Below are 14,604 nucleotides of genomic sequence, written 5' to 3'. Positions count from 1 at the left end.
GTAACTGTATAAAAAGAAAAAGGAGTTTTCACAAACTATTAAATCATGTATGTTCTGGGAATACTTGGTTTTATTTTGAGGCAAGAAGACTCTGGGGAAATTCAAACTGTTAGAAATAAAAGCAAAATTTCAAAGTTGATTTTTTTGGCCTGCCAGAGTGGACACTTGTAATGCTTTAGGTCTAAGTTTGTATTCTTTGTACTGTTTGACCCTTTGTGGTAGCCTTTTAGAAAGGGTGACTTTTTTTCTTTCTTTAGATCTTGTTCTTTAGTATACAACATGTATACATACTTAATACAGACTTTTAAAACTTGATTAGATTTCATTTGGCTTGAAAATAAATTTGATTTTCTACCTCTTACTAAATTATACTTACTCAGCTGTACTCAAACTATATGGAAATGGGGAAGTCTAGTTGATGGTAGCTTTTATAATATTAATAAGTCTCAGTTAAAACACTTTTATGGCAAATCTAGAAAAATGTATTATCCTGCTTTAAGATTTTTTTATGTGACAGAGGTATTGAGTTTATTCTCTAGGTAATTGATTTAATTTCCCAGAAAGAAGCATCTGTCTTAAAGTCCCAGCGCTTTACATAAAACTTCACAGCATTTTAAAAGCTTTAACGAGTTCTTTTCAAATCCATGATAATGAACAGAAAAAGGTGTTTGGATAATATGTGATTCTTGTTAAATCTCTTAATATATAAGAGCTAACAGATGATACTGTATCATATAAGAATTTGAACTCTTTTTATACAGAAATGTTGAATACACTTAGAAAAAGATGATACCTATCGTTACTTCTTTACTATGAACTTACGGCCATCTCAGTCTATACTATGTTCCTGGCTTAAAGCACAGATGACCTTGGTTTTCTTGTGTTTGCCTCCTATTCTTGACAGTGGCTTGGATATTTAAGGCCATCAGACAAGGTATAAAGTCTTTTATAGTCACAAGAAGTAAAAGGTATCTGACTAGAAGAGAATACGTGGAGCAAGTGCCTTGCTGGCTGTAATTTTGTTGTCATTTCAAGTACTGTGGTAGTATAATTGATGTGACAGGGCTGGGCTTTACATGTGGTCCCTTAGCTTGTGCTCACTTTCAGTTTTAGTTTCTCTTTGTCATTCATTTTGATTAGGTAAAATTTAGGTGACAAACATATGCACACCAATGGAGGCTGTTTGGTGTGTAAGTTTAGTAATGACGTATTTCAATAATAAAGATGCAAAGTTAGTATTTTTCTTTACTGCTTCATGAAAATTGCAATAATTGGTGTCACCTTACATTACAAGATAGAGGGTGGTGTGCTGATGGCACAGTCAGCAGGAGGCTCTTTTTTATTAATATTATAATTAAATGATTTTCTGGAAATAGGCCAGAAACAGATGCAAGTTGATCATGCCTGTCCACTGTTGCTTGCTATCATCACTTGCTTTTTAAAAAGAATTGATCTGACACCTTATTTTTACAGGTTGTTATTGATGCCTTCAGATTGATCAATGCTAATATGATGGTCTTAGGACATGAACCAAGACAAACAACCTCAAATCTGGGTCATTTAAACAAGCCATCTATCCAGGTAATGCCTGTATTTGATAATGTGTTAAACTCTGTTTTATATTTTAAAAACCTATTATAAATGGCCATTTTACGATCTAATACTTAGCGTTTTAATTTGTTTGCAATTAATTTTTCTTGTGCTTGAGATTATGGAAACACTTGAAAAATTAGATTTGCTCATTTATGAGTCCGTTTTTAATGGAGTCTTTAAACTTACCTAACAAAGTTTGGGGATACTCTTTTTGGAAGCACAGTAGAGTCTTTCTCTTAAGAGTAACTTATGGCTTTGCATGGTTAACATTGTAGTAGAGGACTGATACAAGTTTTGGGTAGAGTGCATTAGGGGTATCATTATTGATTGGTTAGTAGACATTTCTCAGCATTAAAAATGGGAAAATTGATATACTTTAAGCGACAGAAACAATTCCTTTTAAATGGTACTTAAAACTTTCTGCCTTTTTTTTTGTTTACTCTCCACATTTAAAACAAATCCTACAAAACATATCTATATTACTACGTTTGATTCATTTATATCTTGTTCTAATAATGTCAACCACCATTATTATAGTTATGCAGGCATTTAATATCCTCCTGAGTGATTTTTTTTTTGTATCATTCACGTCTCATTATTGTTACACAAATCTTTATTGTCTGCAAAGATTATTTTAAATGTGTTTTTAAATGCACCACAACCTGTGTCTATATAGTTAATTGCTTCTCTGAAGATTAATTAAATGGACAGAAATACCATAGAACACATAGGACAAAGACATTATAGTAGCTATTGCTTCTCGCCTTCTGAAACCTGGCTCTGTCATATGATTGTCTTTGGGGAGTTGTGGCTTTGACAGTTAACCATGGTTAAGCCTGGGTTGCACTCTGATTAACTTTACACCTTTAGACACTTACTTTTGCAGCAGTCACTCATCTGAAATCTTCGTCAAAGTGAAACGTTTTGTTTCAAAGGATTGAGGTGTGTTGCTTTTGAATAAGATTGTTTTACAAGTCAGGGAAAACTGCAAAGTTTAATGAGTATGAAATAAGCTACCAGTGTTTTTGATTGGGTACAGACAAGCCCATGCTTGTATGTTCCAGGAGAATATATTATTGGACCTGTTTAGCCTGTGATAATGACCTTTCTTATAAACCCCCATAGTATCATACTGCTTCATTATTATTATTATTATTTTTTTTTTTTTTTTGCCAAAGGTTAAGTAGCATCTCACAGTCCAAGATCATTGTGATTACTACGTGGTATATTTCTACCAGAAGTTTTTACTAATTGCAAGTCAGTAGCCACCTGTTGCCGATTTCATCTTTTAAATGTAAACCCTGCTTTTTAACTTTATAAATTGAGTAAAATCAGTATTAAAATCTGTTTTTTTTCCCTACAGTAGTCCAGTTTGTATTTTTTAGTCCTACTGACAGTCTGTAACTTAAGGTGGACCTTATAAAGCAAGTTCCAAACCCAAGTTAAAAGGACCTGTGTGTATAATAGCTACAGCATCATTGTTTTTCCTTTCATTTTAGTTTGTTTTGCCTTCTAATTAGAATCTGTAAATATATTTATTTCACAGTTTACATAGTGCTCATCAGAATGACATCTCTCTGGGTGCTTTACAGTTTTAAGACAATTTCAATACTAAAACACTTAAATAGGACCAAGCCAACAAGTAACAGAACAAAGCCACACCTTAAAACTATTTTAGTTTTTTAAGACAAGCTAGAAAGAAAGCAGCCCAGAAGAACCTGAAGTGGTGAATGGTAATATTTATAATAGAATTTTAATATATGTTAGTAGAATCTTTGACTCAGGGATCAGAAGCCTTTCTGAAGGGGTTTTATTTTGAAGGAAAATTAGTTTGTGTTAAGAGGGGCCTTGCACCTAAACCAACTTTCTAGTAGTAGGTATCGATAGAAACCTGACAGCAGCCATCAGCACTTACGCTGATGGTGACTAATGCTTTTCTAACACTGATTTTTTACTATTATACTTATAGTAATGGGGGAAATTATGGTTATATTATAGACTACTGTTTAATAATTTGAGGAAAGTTTAAAATGTGTTAAGAAAAAGATTATAAAATAGGATTTACAAGTTCTCCTCTTTGCAAATACATATTTTATAAAATGTGCCTATCTGTACAAAGATGTTGGTGAGTATTACCTTTGGTGGTGGGATTATGGAATTCTTTTTCTTGTTTTTCCTTTTCCATATTTCTTAAACTTTCTACAATGAAACATATATTACTTACAGAAAATGTTATTTTTAAAGCACTAAAACAATGTTGGAAATATCTACAAGACAAAACTAATAGGCAAAGTTTATGTTAACTTTCATGTTTTAAATAAGGGAAGCCATTAATAGTCCTGATAGGGAGGCAGAAGTATGATGCTTACATTCTAGACTTTTGTTTTAATATACGAGACTTTGTATTATTTTATACTTGAAACATTTACCATTATTGTCAAACGTATAGGATTGAGGGTTAACAAGCATTTATTTGAGTCACCAAAAATTTTAAACTAGTCCACTTAAGAACTGCTCAAAGCATTTCAGATCCTTAAGAGCCATAGTATATATGAAGATTGGGTTGTCAACTGCATGGAAATTTAATAACTGTTGATGCACAGATACATTGTACAAGGACTGTGAGCCTCTAAGTGTAGCCCTGGGTACAATTGCATTGTCTAACAGAGTTAAGCTCTTTGAAAAACATCGTTTTCAGTACTTATTGAAAGTTATAAAACAGTTGGCCTGGAAGGAACCATTGTGGTCATTTTGTCGGTGAGGGAACTGAGGCCCAGAAAGTTCCTAATTTGCACAGGCTTTGTGGTGAGTTAATGTAGGAACTGGTATTCATAACCTGGGCTCCTGGTTCTTAATACTATACTTGAAACTTAATTAATTAAATAATTAATTTTAGCATAGATAGTATATTTATACGGTTCAGAATTCAAAAGGTACAAAAAGGTATTTAGCAGAAACTCTCTTATACTTTTGCCTTTTGCAACCCAGTTCTCTACTCTTAAGGGAAAAACAAAACACATTTTATTTCTTTTCAGAGTTACTATACTTATAGAAAGAAAAGTCCATTCATTTAAAAATATGATCTAATTGATACTATTTAGCTCCACATTTTCACTTTATCAGTGTAAAATAATTTGAGGCAAACAAACTTACCTTTGGATCTGAATAAACAAGCTTTTTTTTTAAGATTTTATTTATTTATTTGAAAGAGAGAGAGAGAGGGAGAAAGAGCATAGAGGGAGAGGGAGGAGCAGACTCCCCGCTGAGCAGGGAGCCCGATGTGGGGCTCTATCCCAGGAGCCTGAGATCATGACCTGAGCCGAAGGCAGACGCTTAACCGACTGAGCCACCCAGAGGCGCCCCGAGACAAGCCTTTTTTAAGAGCATGGAACTTTTTTGACCTATCAAGAACCTCTAAAAAAGTTATTATTAGGGGCGCCTGGGTGGCTCAGTCGGTTAGTCGGCTGCCTTCAGCTCAGGTCATGATCCCAGGGTCCTGGGATCGAGCCCCGCATCGGGCTCCCTGCTCCGCGGAGAACCTGCTTCTCCCTCTCCCTCTGCCTGCCTCTCTGCCTACTTGTGCTCTCTATCTCTCTGTCAAATAAATAAATAAAATCTTTAAAAAAAAAAAGTTATTATAAAGTTCATAAGCTGTGTATTTTATAATATGCCTGCTTTTCCATAGCAGTGAGTATATGGATATATAACTTTAACCTCTTCTCAGTAGTCTGGGCAGTGTCAGTGAAGTATAATGAGGATAGGTTTTAGTTGTTTGTAGTTATTTGACACAGGCATTATATAGGAAGCCATTTAAGTAAAGGATCCTATTTTAGGATCTGTTGTCAACAATCCCTTTACATAAAATACCGTCTTACACAATTCATTCCAACTTGATAGCTGACTGCCTCTCATAAACTGCTTATAGTTTATTCCATAGTTTCTGCCACCTTTGCTCATATATCACTACAGGTCTAAGCTTATTGCTTTTCCTTCTCGCTATTATTTATGCTCTAGTGGCTTAGACAGTCTTGAACATTCTTTGGGATTAGGTATCTAGTCTCCCAAAGATATTTATAATACTCAAGTTCTGTAAATCACATGAATGAACAAATACAGAAATATAAATAATTCAAATGGTGGTTGATTTTGAAGTTGATTGCACTGTAATGATTATGTATTGGTTTTTTTTTTTTAAACGATTTTATTTATTCATTCGAGACACAGAGATACAGAGAGAGAGAGCTTGAGCAGGGGGAGAGGCAGAGGGAGAGGGAGAAGCAGGCTCCCTGCTGAGCCAGGAGCCAGACGTGGGGCTCGATCCTAGGACCCTGGGATCATGACCCAAGCTGAAGGCAGACGCTTAACCATCTGAGCCACCCAGGCGCCCCTATATATTTGTTTTGAATTTGTCATACTAACAAAATTATGAAGCTCTACTTTAAAGATTAACTAAAGCAGCTTAGAAATAACCAGGAAGTTAATCAGCGGGATCTCAAAACTCCCCTTTGTCTATGGTCCTCCAAACCATTCTTTATCTAGAATAGATAGCCCCTTAGACTGATAATGAGTTCCAACCTAGGCAGAACTTCCTTCTTGAAAGGTTGGCAAGGTTTGAGCAAAGAAAACAAGGGTCAGGATATACAAGAAGCAAATAAATAAGCTCACTGCTGTTGGTAAATTCAAAACGTATTGTCCTAGAAACAGTGCTGTAAAAAAGTGCTGATCCCAGATCAGCCACTGAAAGCTTATTTAGCTTACAGTATATAATATTATAGAAGTGAATCAAACTATAAGAATGCTTCTATGAGAAACTCTTGTAGATTTTAAATAGCCAATTAATGAATGAGTTTGGGGAACATATCCTGATTTAATGAAGAATTGCCTAAATTTTCCTAAGTCCATCATATGTTTGTTAAGTGTAAATTAAAAAGTTAAGTAATGATGTTTTAAGAAATTTCCTAGCTATATTTCTCCTTTATCTGCCTGACATACTATGCCATTTGCTAGTATATTCTGTTTAATTTGCAATTTGACCCCTACAAAAGGTTGGTTCTCCCTCTTGGTAAAACTAATCTTCTATTTGGCATGTGCTGCCTCAACTTGTTGACTAAATTGGTTAATTTGAAAGAATTTATTGTTCACTGAGGCTGTGTTTTTTGGGCTCATGTGGAAGGAGGAGTGTTTGGCCAGTTGTGATTTGGAGTGTACTGGGGGTACACAGCCAGTGGGTAAGTGAAATTGGAAGACTGCTTGAGGATATCATTTTATTTAAACTTACATATTTTTTAATCATTATACCTGCTCATCTTTCATGCTGCCTGTGTTAGTTTTCCTACCTTTATCTAAATAAGGTCATTAAAAATCAAGTAGGTAGTGCCTTCAGATACCAAACTGCATATTTTAGCAGTATAGTTAATCTTTAAAATGTGGACTGTGGGCCCATTTATTGGCCACAGGTGTCACTAGCATTAAAACTGCTGTGTAGAATTATGTAGTCAGGGCATTGCACAAAGGTCCTTCGATGAGGAAAGCAACTGGCAACTGACATCTAGTGTAAGTTCCGCTCTCCAGTCAGGCTTTATCCACCAGAAGGACTAGGTACCATCTTCTTCTAATTCTTCCACCCAGGGGATATACTTCCTAATTTATATAAATATGAGTACATATTAAGGAAGGCCCTGATTAATTCTATTTGTTGATCTGCACAGCACCGCATTTCTGAGCACTGAGATTTAATTCACTACTCTTGATGATTATTGAGATGGATAAGGATTTAATAGATACTCTTAGTATTTTAATTTTGTACATCAACCATTTTATTATAGCAGATGTTAGGATAAGAATGGATTGTTATAGTACTACCTAAAATGCTTTAGTACTTGGTGGAATGATTTTTTTGCTAGCATAGTTTTATTTATTTATTTTTAAAGATTTTATTTATTTATTTGACAGAGACAGCAAGAGAGGGAACACAAGCAGGGGGAGTGGGAGAGGGAGAAGCAGGCCTCCCGCCGAGCAGGGAGCCCGATGCGGGGCTTGATCCCAGGACCCTGGGATCATGACCTGAGCCGACGGCAGACGCTTAATGACTGAGCCACCCAGGCGCCCCAGCATAGTTTTAAAATAAGACTGGCCATGCTTTGTTTTTATCCTGATGCTTTAAAGTATAAAGACTTAATCCAAGAATTTCCTAAGACACATTGTGGCATACTATGGTAGAAAAAACATGGGCTTTGGAGTCAAAAATACTAGGGTTCAAATCCCACCTTTGCCTTGCTATAAAACTGGGACAAATTAAGATTTGTGTTATATTTTCTTCATCTGTCAAAATACAAATGGAACCAGCCTTACCAGGTTGTTACAAAGATTAGAAGACCTAATGTGAAAAGCAGATGCTGTGTACTCACTAAATGTTTCCTTTCTAGCCCTTCTTCTACCTCAACACCTTAACGCCTTCACTGTAAAAATCCAGTAATTAGAGAGTGCAGTGGTGGTTTTGGTTAGCTTTATCTTTATAGTTGAGCTAACCCTAAAACTTTTACCCTTCTGTTTTTATACTTGTTGAAAATAAGTCCAAGGTGTATCTGTATTTTCATGTCTTACTAGGCTGATAGAGGATCCCCCAGAATATCATTCTGAACCTCATTTGAACATCTGTTGCTAGAGTTCGATATTTGAGCAGTTGTGAATGGATTACATGACAGGCAGGGTTATTGTTTCTTAATAAAGCCATGTCATTAGCTTAAATTTTTATTATGATCTGCCTGTTTGTCTTAGAGAAGTCAAGTGCAGTGGAAAAAATTCTGATTAGTGAGAAGATAGTAAAGGTGTTGTCTATAGGATATGTCAGCAGTTTCAAACTTATTTTTTACATGTAAAACATTAATTTGTCCTTTATCTACTCCTTTATTTATATAGGCCTTAATTCATGGACTAAACAGACACTATTACTCCATTACTATTAACTACCGGAAAAATGAACTGGAACAGAAGGTAAGTTAAAATTTTTATCTTAGAGAGAGGGAAAAAAAAATCTTTTTCAGACCAATTGAACTATTACATAGTATATTTGAATTTGAATTGTTGACCTTGTTCATTGATGTGTTCAAATATTTTTTCATTCCTGATGAATTGCAGGAACATAAAATAAAGGAATATTTTATTGGATATATTGAAAGACATTTTACCTTATTGGTAGGTGCTAAACAAGAAAATAAGTAGGTAACAAACATTTCTGTTTGAGTATATGATTAATTACAAAAATCTTTCTTCTCGTTCTGATTTTTCTGATTAATTTATCTTTTTCCAACAAAATGACCTTTTGAAACTTTTTCCAAATTTGAAAGGAATAAATTAGATTATAATTGTGTAGTACTTAAAAAAAAATTACCCGATTTACATAGGTGAATGGTGAAAGGTGAATCAAAAGGGAAATACAGTAGGGTTTTCAGATATTTATTTATTTAAGCTTTAAAGTTTTTAAAGATTTTATTTATTTATTTGACACAGAGAGAAAGACAGCGAGAGAGGGAACACAAGCAAGGGGAGTGGGAGAGGGAGAAGCAGGCTTCCTGCGAAGCAGGGAGCCCGATGGGGGGCTCGATCCCAGGACCCCGGGATCATGACCTGAGCCAAAGGCAGACGCTTAACGACTGAGCCACCCAGGCGCCCCAGGTTTTCAGATATTTAAAGCTAGATTCTTACCCTTTTTTATACTAGGCAATTTTTAAATTTGGTTACTTTAAAAATTACCTAGCATCTTGGTGGCTTAGCATTCTTTTATTTCTACTATTTTAGGATTATTTCAACTAATACCAAATATTTCAGTCTGCCTATTGCTTTTTGAAGTTACAATCTGAACTGCCTTTTTTTTTTTTTTTACTATTACAATTAGTCATCTTCCAAATTAGCTTCTTGTATTTCTCCCTGAGAAAGACTTAAAATAATTTTTAAGAACCCTGAGTACTATTGATAGCCAGTAAGTTTTGGTTTGTATGTGACTCTCAAGTCCAAACATGCTAAGTAATCAGGAGTAAATAAGACCTTACTTAACTGATCAAAACTGTTCCTCACAAAGGTGCCTTAGAAGGGAATTCTCGTGCATGAGGTGAATGGGAAGTGGGATGAATTGGGCTGTCCATATTGCCTCCACTTTCAACCAGATGACCTCCACTTTTAATGTCATTTATATATTGTGCGGAAAGATGTGCTGTATAAGATTTTCACTGAAAGAAGAATTCTGTTTTGTTAAGTTTTATAAACCATTGTTTTAAAAGGTCAAAGCTACCAGTCAACTCACCCAAAGGACCTGTGTGCTTGAGCATGCTGATGAGTGAGGGGCTGCAGGTGCCAGTTCTTCCCTGACCCAAGGGGAGACACAGAGCCATAAATCTTTCTTTAGCTGCTTGCCTGTGTCCCAAAGTTTGTATGTGCTGTGGTAGATTTAGTTGATAGCTTGAAGTATATTTTCAACACTTATTTTTAATTTTTATAGAATAGGTACAGGCCATGAAAAAGAGCACCAGTCAGATACAAACTGAACACTTTATTCACATATGTAAATATTTTATCAGTCTGATATCTGACACCCAACTATTTGGAAATATCCAGCTAATTACATTAACTTTTCCCCCTTTTTGATGCCCCTAAAATTTACCATGATCCTTGGCATAAAAGATACACACATAAATACCTACATAATTAATGTTATGTTTATGCTCCTAGTAGCTCAGTTTAGGAGCTTTTATAGTACCAGAAGCCCTGCCTTTACTCTTATCCCACCAACCTGTATACTTACCTTCAAACATACTCAGGGGTCACAATGGAATCCTTGTTTAGGCATGGTAAGGATATCCTCATGCTCTCTGGGAACTTTGCTTTTGAGGTGGTAGGAAAAATCCAGTTCTCAACACTTAACTATAGGTAGCTTTATAACATACATAGTTGCAGCTGCACCAAAATTTCCTGAAGATGTATTTTCTAGAACACTTACCATTGGAGAAGAGGAGAAGCAGTCAAAGAAATTGGAATTACTTGTGCAGGATTTTTTCAGTTATTTTGCAAACTACTCTTGTCCCTATGGGCCCTTGAATAGGAATGGAGGAATTTGGAGCTTTGTGTCTTGTGAAGTCTTATAGGTGATTTTTGACATGCAGCTTATTCTCTAGCATAGAAACAAAAAACAAAACAAAACAAAAAACCAACTTTGTACCACATATAACTGCAAAATTCTAAGCAAGTAGAATAGTTTTTCTACACTAAACTCGACACTTCAGCTATATCTTCAGATCATGGCTCATGGATCTCACAAGATAGACTGGTCCTAATGGTAAAAGAACAACAATCATTTTTTTTCCACAAAGATTTTATCAGTCATTTGAAAAAGTTACTCAATTGTAAGTTCAATTAAAGAACATTTATAGAGCAGTAAGACTACAAAAAACTGTCTTAAGACTCTAAACTTGAAAACTTAAGGAACTTTGAGGAAAATGTACTCAGAACGAGGAGTCTAGCTTGAGAAACAACGAACTAAGGTGTTTAGTTCCATGATCACTAATAGAGTCTGATCCTAGTTTGCTGCTTTGATTGTAGACTGGACGAATCTGTGATTTCTTGCCCAGTTTCATGACTTTTCATTCTGACAGTAAGGAAGTTTTCATTTTAAAAATTATAGATGGAATATTAGGATTGAAAAGAAAGAGAGTTATGAGGCCTTAGTTCGTAGACTATAAACTGAGGCTCAGAAAGATTTAAATGAAGTCATTCAGTGAATGGGACATTTACCTCCTTATCATGGCCTTTGAAAGCTGGGCTATATGAACTATTAGAGACCTTGTGTGTAACGTAGTAGTTCACTCATTCATTCATTCATTCATTTATGCATTCAGCAAATGTCTATTGAATGTCTGCTATGATTAGATTAGGTACTGTTCTAGACTCTAGATCTTGGTGATCTTGAAATCAACAGGTCAAAGCTCCTACCCTGTTGAGTTTTCCTTAGTGAGAGAGAAATGCAATAATAAAGAAAACAAAAATTTCAAGTGTTGATAGTGTTATAAAAATGATAAGAGAAGACAGATGTTTAAGATAGTGTGAGGTGACTTTTGTATATAGTGTGGTGAGGAAAGGCATCTAACTCTAAGGAAATGAGAAATAAAAGCCATGCACAGATAAGGAAAATAGCCTTTGAGGCAGAAGGACAGCAAGTACAAAGGCCATGGCATTGGAATACTCCTGAGGTTATATTAATATAAATTTAGGAGAATTCTTATTCAAGTTTAATAAAATTAAGTTTTAAATTCTTTCATTAATTCCGAAGTTTTTTTGTGACATCGTTTCTTAAGTGAAGGAAATATCCTCAATACAGGAAAATAATTACTTTTTCTTTATATTTTTTAGATGTTGTTAAATTTGCATAAGAAGAGTTGGATGGAAGGTTTGACACTTCAGGACTACAGTGAACACTGTAAACACAATGAATCAGTGGTAAAAGAGATGTTGGAATTAGCCAAGAATTACAATAAGGTGAAAGTTACTTCCAACATTTCTTTCTTTTTTTTTTTTTTTAAGATTTTATATTTATTTATTTGTGAGAGAAGGTGGGGAGGGAGAAAGCACAAGCTAGGGGAGAAGCAGAGTGTCGTCGTCCCCCCCGCCCGCCGAGAAGGGAGCCCAACGTGGGGCTCGATCCCAGGACTCCGGGATCATGACCTGAGCCGAAGGCAGATGCCTAACCGACTGAGCCACCCAGGCGCCCCCCAACATTTATTTCTTACAATCTTTGAAATATGTATGATTAGATGGCAAACATGGTATAAATATATAGTTAAAAATAGAGTGGCCTATTTTATAGATCAGATAGTAAATATTTTGGACTTTGCAGGCCATCCAGTCTGTTGGCAGCTACTCAGCTCGGCTGTCAGTCGTCTAAAAGCAGCCACAGACAATACATAAAGGAATGAGTGAGGCTGTGTTTCAGTACAAATTTATTTTATTTTTATTTTTAAAAATTTTTTTAAAGATTTTATTTATTTATTTGACAGAGAGAACAAGAGAGCACAGGCAGGGGGGAGCAGCAGAGGGAGAGGGAGAAGCAGGCTCCCCGCTGAGCAGGGAGCCTGATGCGATGCGGGGCTCGATCCCAGGACTCGGATCAGGACCTGAGCCAAAGGCAGTCGCTTAACCGACTGAGCCACACAGGCGCCCCAATACAACTTTATTTAATAAAACAGGCAGCTGGCTAGATTTGGCCTGTGGGCTGTAGTTTCCAACCCTGTTGTAGCCCATATAAAATAGTTTTACATTTGAAATTTCTTCCTTATCCAGAGGGCTTTTTCTTGGAAGGGAAGGGGAAACAAGGAGATGTAGGATAATAACAGCAGCATTTAATACTTCTACATATAGTTTATGAACTTTTCTTTTATTCATTTAATAAGTGTCTATTGAAAACTTGCTATGTGCCAGGCACTGGGGATATGGTAAGAAGCAAGACTTGTCCTCAAAAAAATTATTTTCTGGTGGAGGAAACAAACAGAGAAACACAATATAATAATATATTGTGATTGGTGCTATACGAAATAAATGGGATGATGTAAGAATAACTAGGGGAGATCACTTTATATGAGGATGTGTAAAAAGTTATATTTTGTGAAATCTCCTGAAAATATTTATTGTATGCTAAAATACATGTGGCCATAATATTTTTGTTCATAAATTTATATTCTTTTACAATTCTGAAATTAAAAAAAATACTTGAACTATGACTTAAAATGTATGTTCTGTGTTGTATTAGTTTCCATAAACTGGGTATTTTAAAACAAATATATTCCCTCACAGTTATGGAGGCTAAAAGTCTAAAATCAAGGTATTAGCAGCCTCCAGGGGAAGATCTTTCCTTTCCTTTTCCAGATGCTTTAGTCCCAGGCTTTCTTTAGCTTGTGACAACTCCAATCTCTAACCAGGGTTAGGATTTAAACATATTTGGGAGGGAGGGGGGAACATGATTCAACCTAACATGTATTTTCCAGCTTTCTTGACAAAAACCCACATAAAGAATAGATTTTACATTTTGACCCAGAACATGCAAATGTATATGTGTGTATATATATAGTTGCAACAAAAGTTTTACGAAATAATATTTACCCTTATTACATGTGATGTGTTGTCATTTGACTCAATTTTATTGTTTCAATCATATATATATTACATACACATACATATAGCTTGCAACCCATTAATGTATTGAAAACCTGCACTTTGTAAAACACACAAATTATACAGTGTTTTGTTTACAAATATTTATTGAATATCTCCTGTACAAGTTGCAGTGGAAAACAGGGATCCTTCCTTCATTTATAGGAAAACAGAGGCAGTAAAAAAAATTCACAAATGATCAGGGTAGTAGGCCAAAATTGGCGTGTTCCTTAACACCTTAGTATTCAATTTGTCCACAGACCAGCTGTATCAGTATCACCTGGGATCTTGTTAGAAATGCAGACTCTCAGACCTACTGAATGAGAATCTACATTTGATCAAGATTTCCAGGAGATTTGTATACTCATTTGTATACAAGTTAGAAGTTAGAGAACTGCCCTAGAGAAGTCTGTAGTGAAATCCTATAGAGATTCAGGGGCTTTTGCTTTCAGTTGTGGGAGACCCAGGATGCTGTCTTAGAGAATAACAGCATTTGAACTGGACCTTAAAGCTTGAATAAGATTGGACATACAGAGAAATGTTACCCTAGGCAAAATAAACATTACGGGTAAAGACTAGGAGACAGAAAAGGCAGAGACACCTTTTAGGAAACTGTGTTTGGCTCGAGTATATAATATATGAAGGTGAATGGGGGAGAATAGTTTTTTTAAGTTACTGAAGTCAAATAACAGGGCTTGGAATATCAGGATAGAGTTATTTTTGACCAGGAGCATGATATACCCAGAACCTGTCTCTAGGAATGTAATTTGACAACAGTATTAAAGGAGGAGTGTGCTGTAAGAGGAGATTTGAAATGGA

At 35.4% G+C, this 14,604-nt stretch overlaps 1 protein-coding gene across 2 annotated transcripts in view; it reads left to right on the top strand.

Annotated features, from left to right (window-relative positions):
- Nucleotides 1–14,604, top strand: part of PSMD14 (proteasome 26S subunit, non-ATPase 14) — a 104,406-nt gene that overhangs the window by 78,399 nt on the left and 11,403 nt on the right. For both annotated transcript variants that reach the window (XM_006735939.3, XM_081814321.1), the window contains 3 exons: nt 1,474–1,581; nt 8,512–8,586; nt 11,992–12,117. In XM_006735939.3, the coding sequence (XP_006736002.1) occupies nt 1,474–1,581; nt 8,512–8,586; nt 11,992–12,117 (309 nt within the window). The remainder of the gene's footprint in view (nt 1–1,473; nt 1,582–8,511; nt 8,587–11,991; nt 12,118–14,604) is intronic.

The sequence above is a fragment of the Leptonychotes weddellii genome, chromosome 3, assembly GCF_054177405.1.
Source record: "Leptonychotes weddellii isolate Sample4059 chromosome 3, ASM5417740v2, whole genome shotgun sequence".
NCBI lineage: Eukaryota > Metazoa > Chordata > Mammalia > Carnivora > Phocidae > Leptonychotes > Leptonychotes weddellii.
Note: the sequence above shows the minus strand (reverse complement) of the source record. Positions and strands in the feature narration are given on the sequence as shown.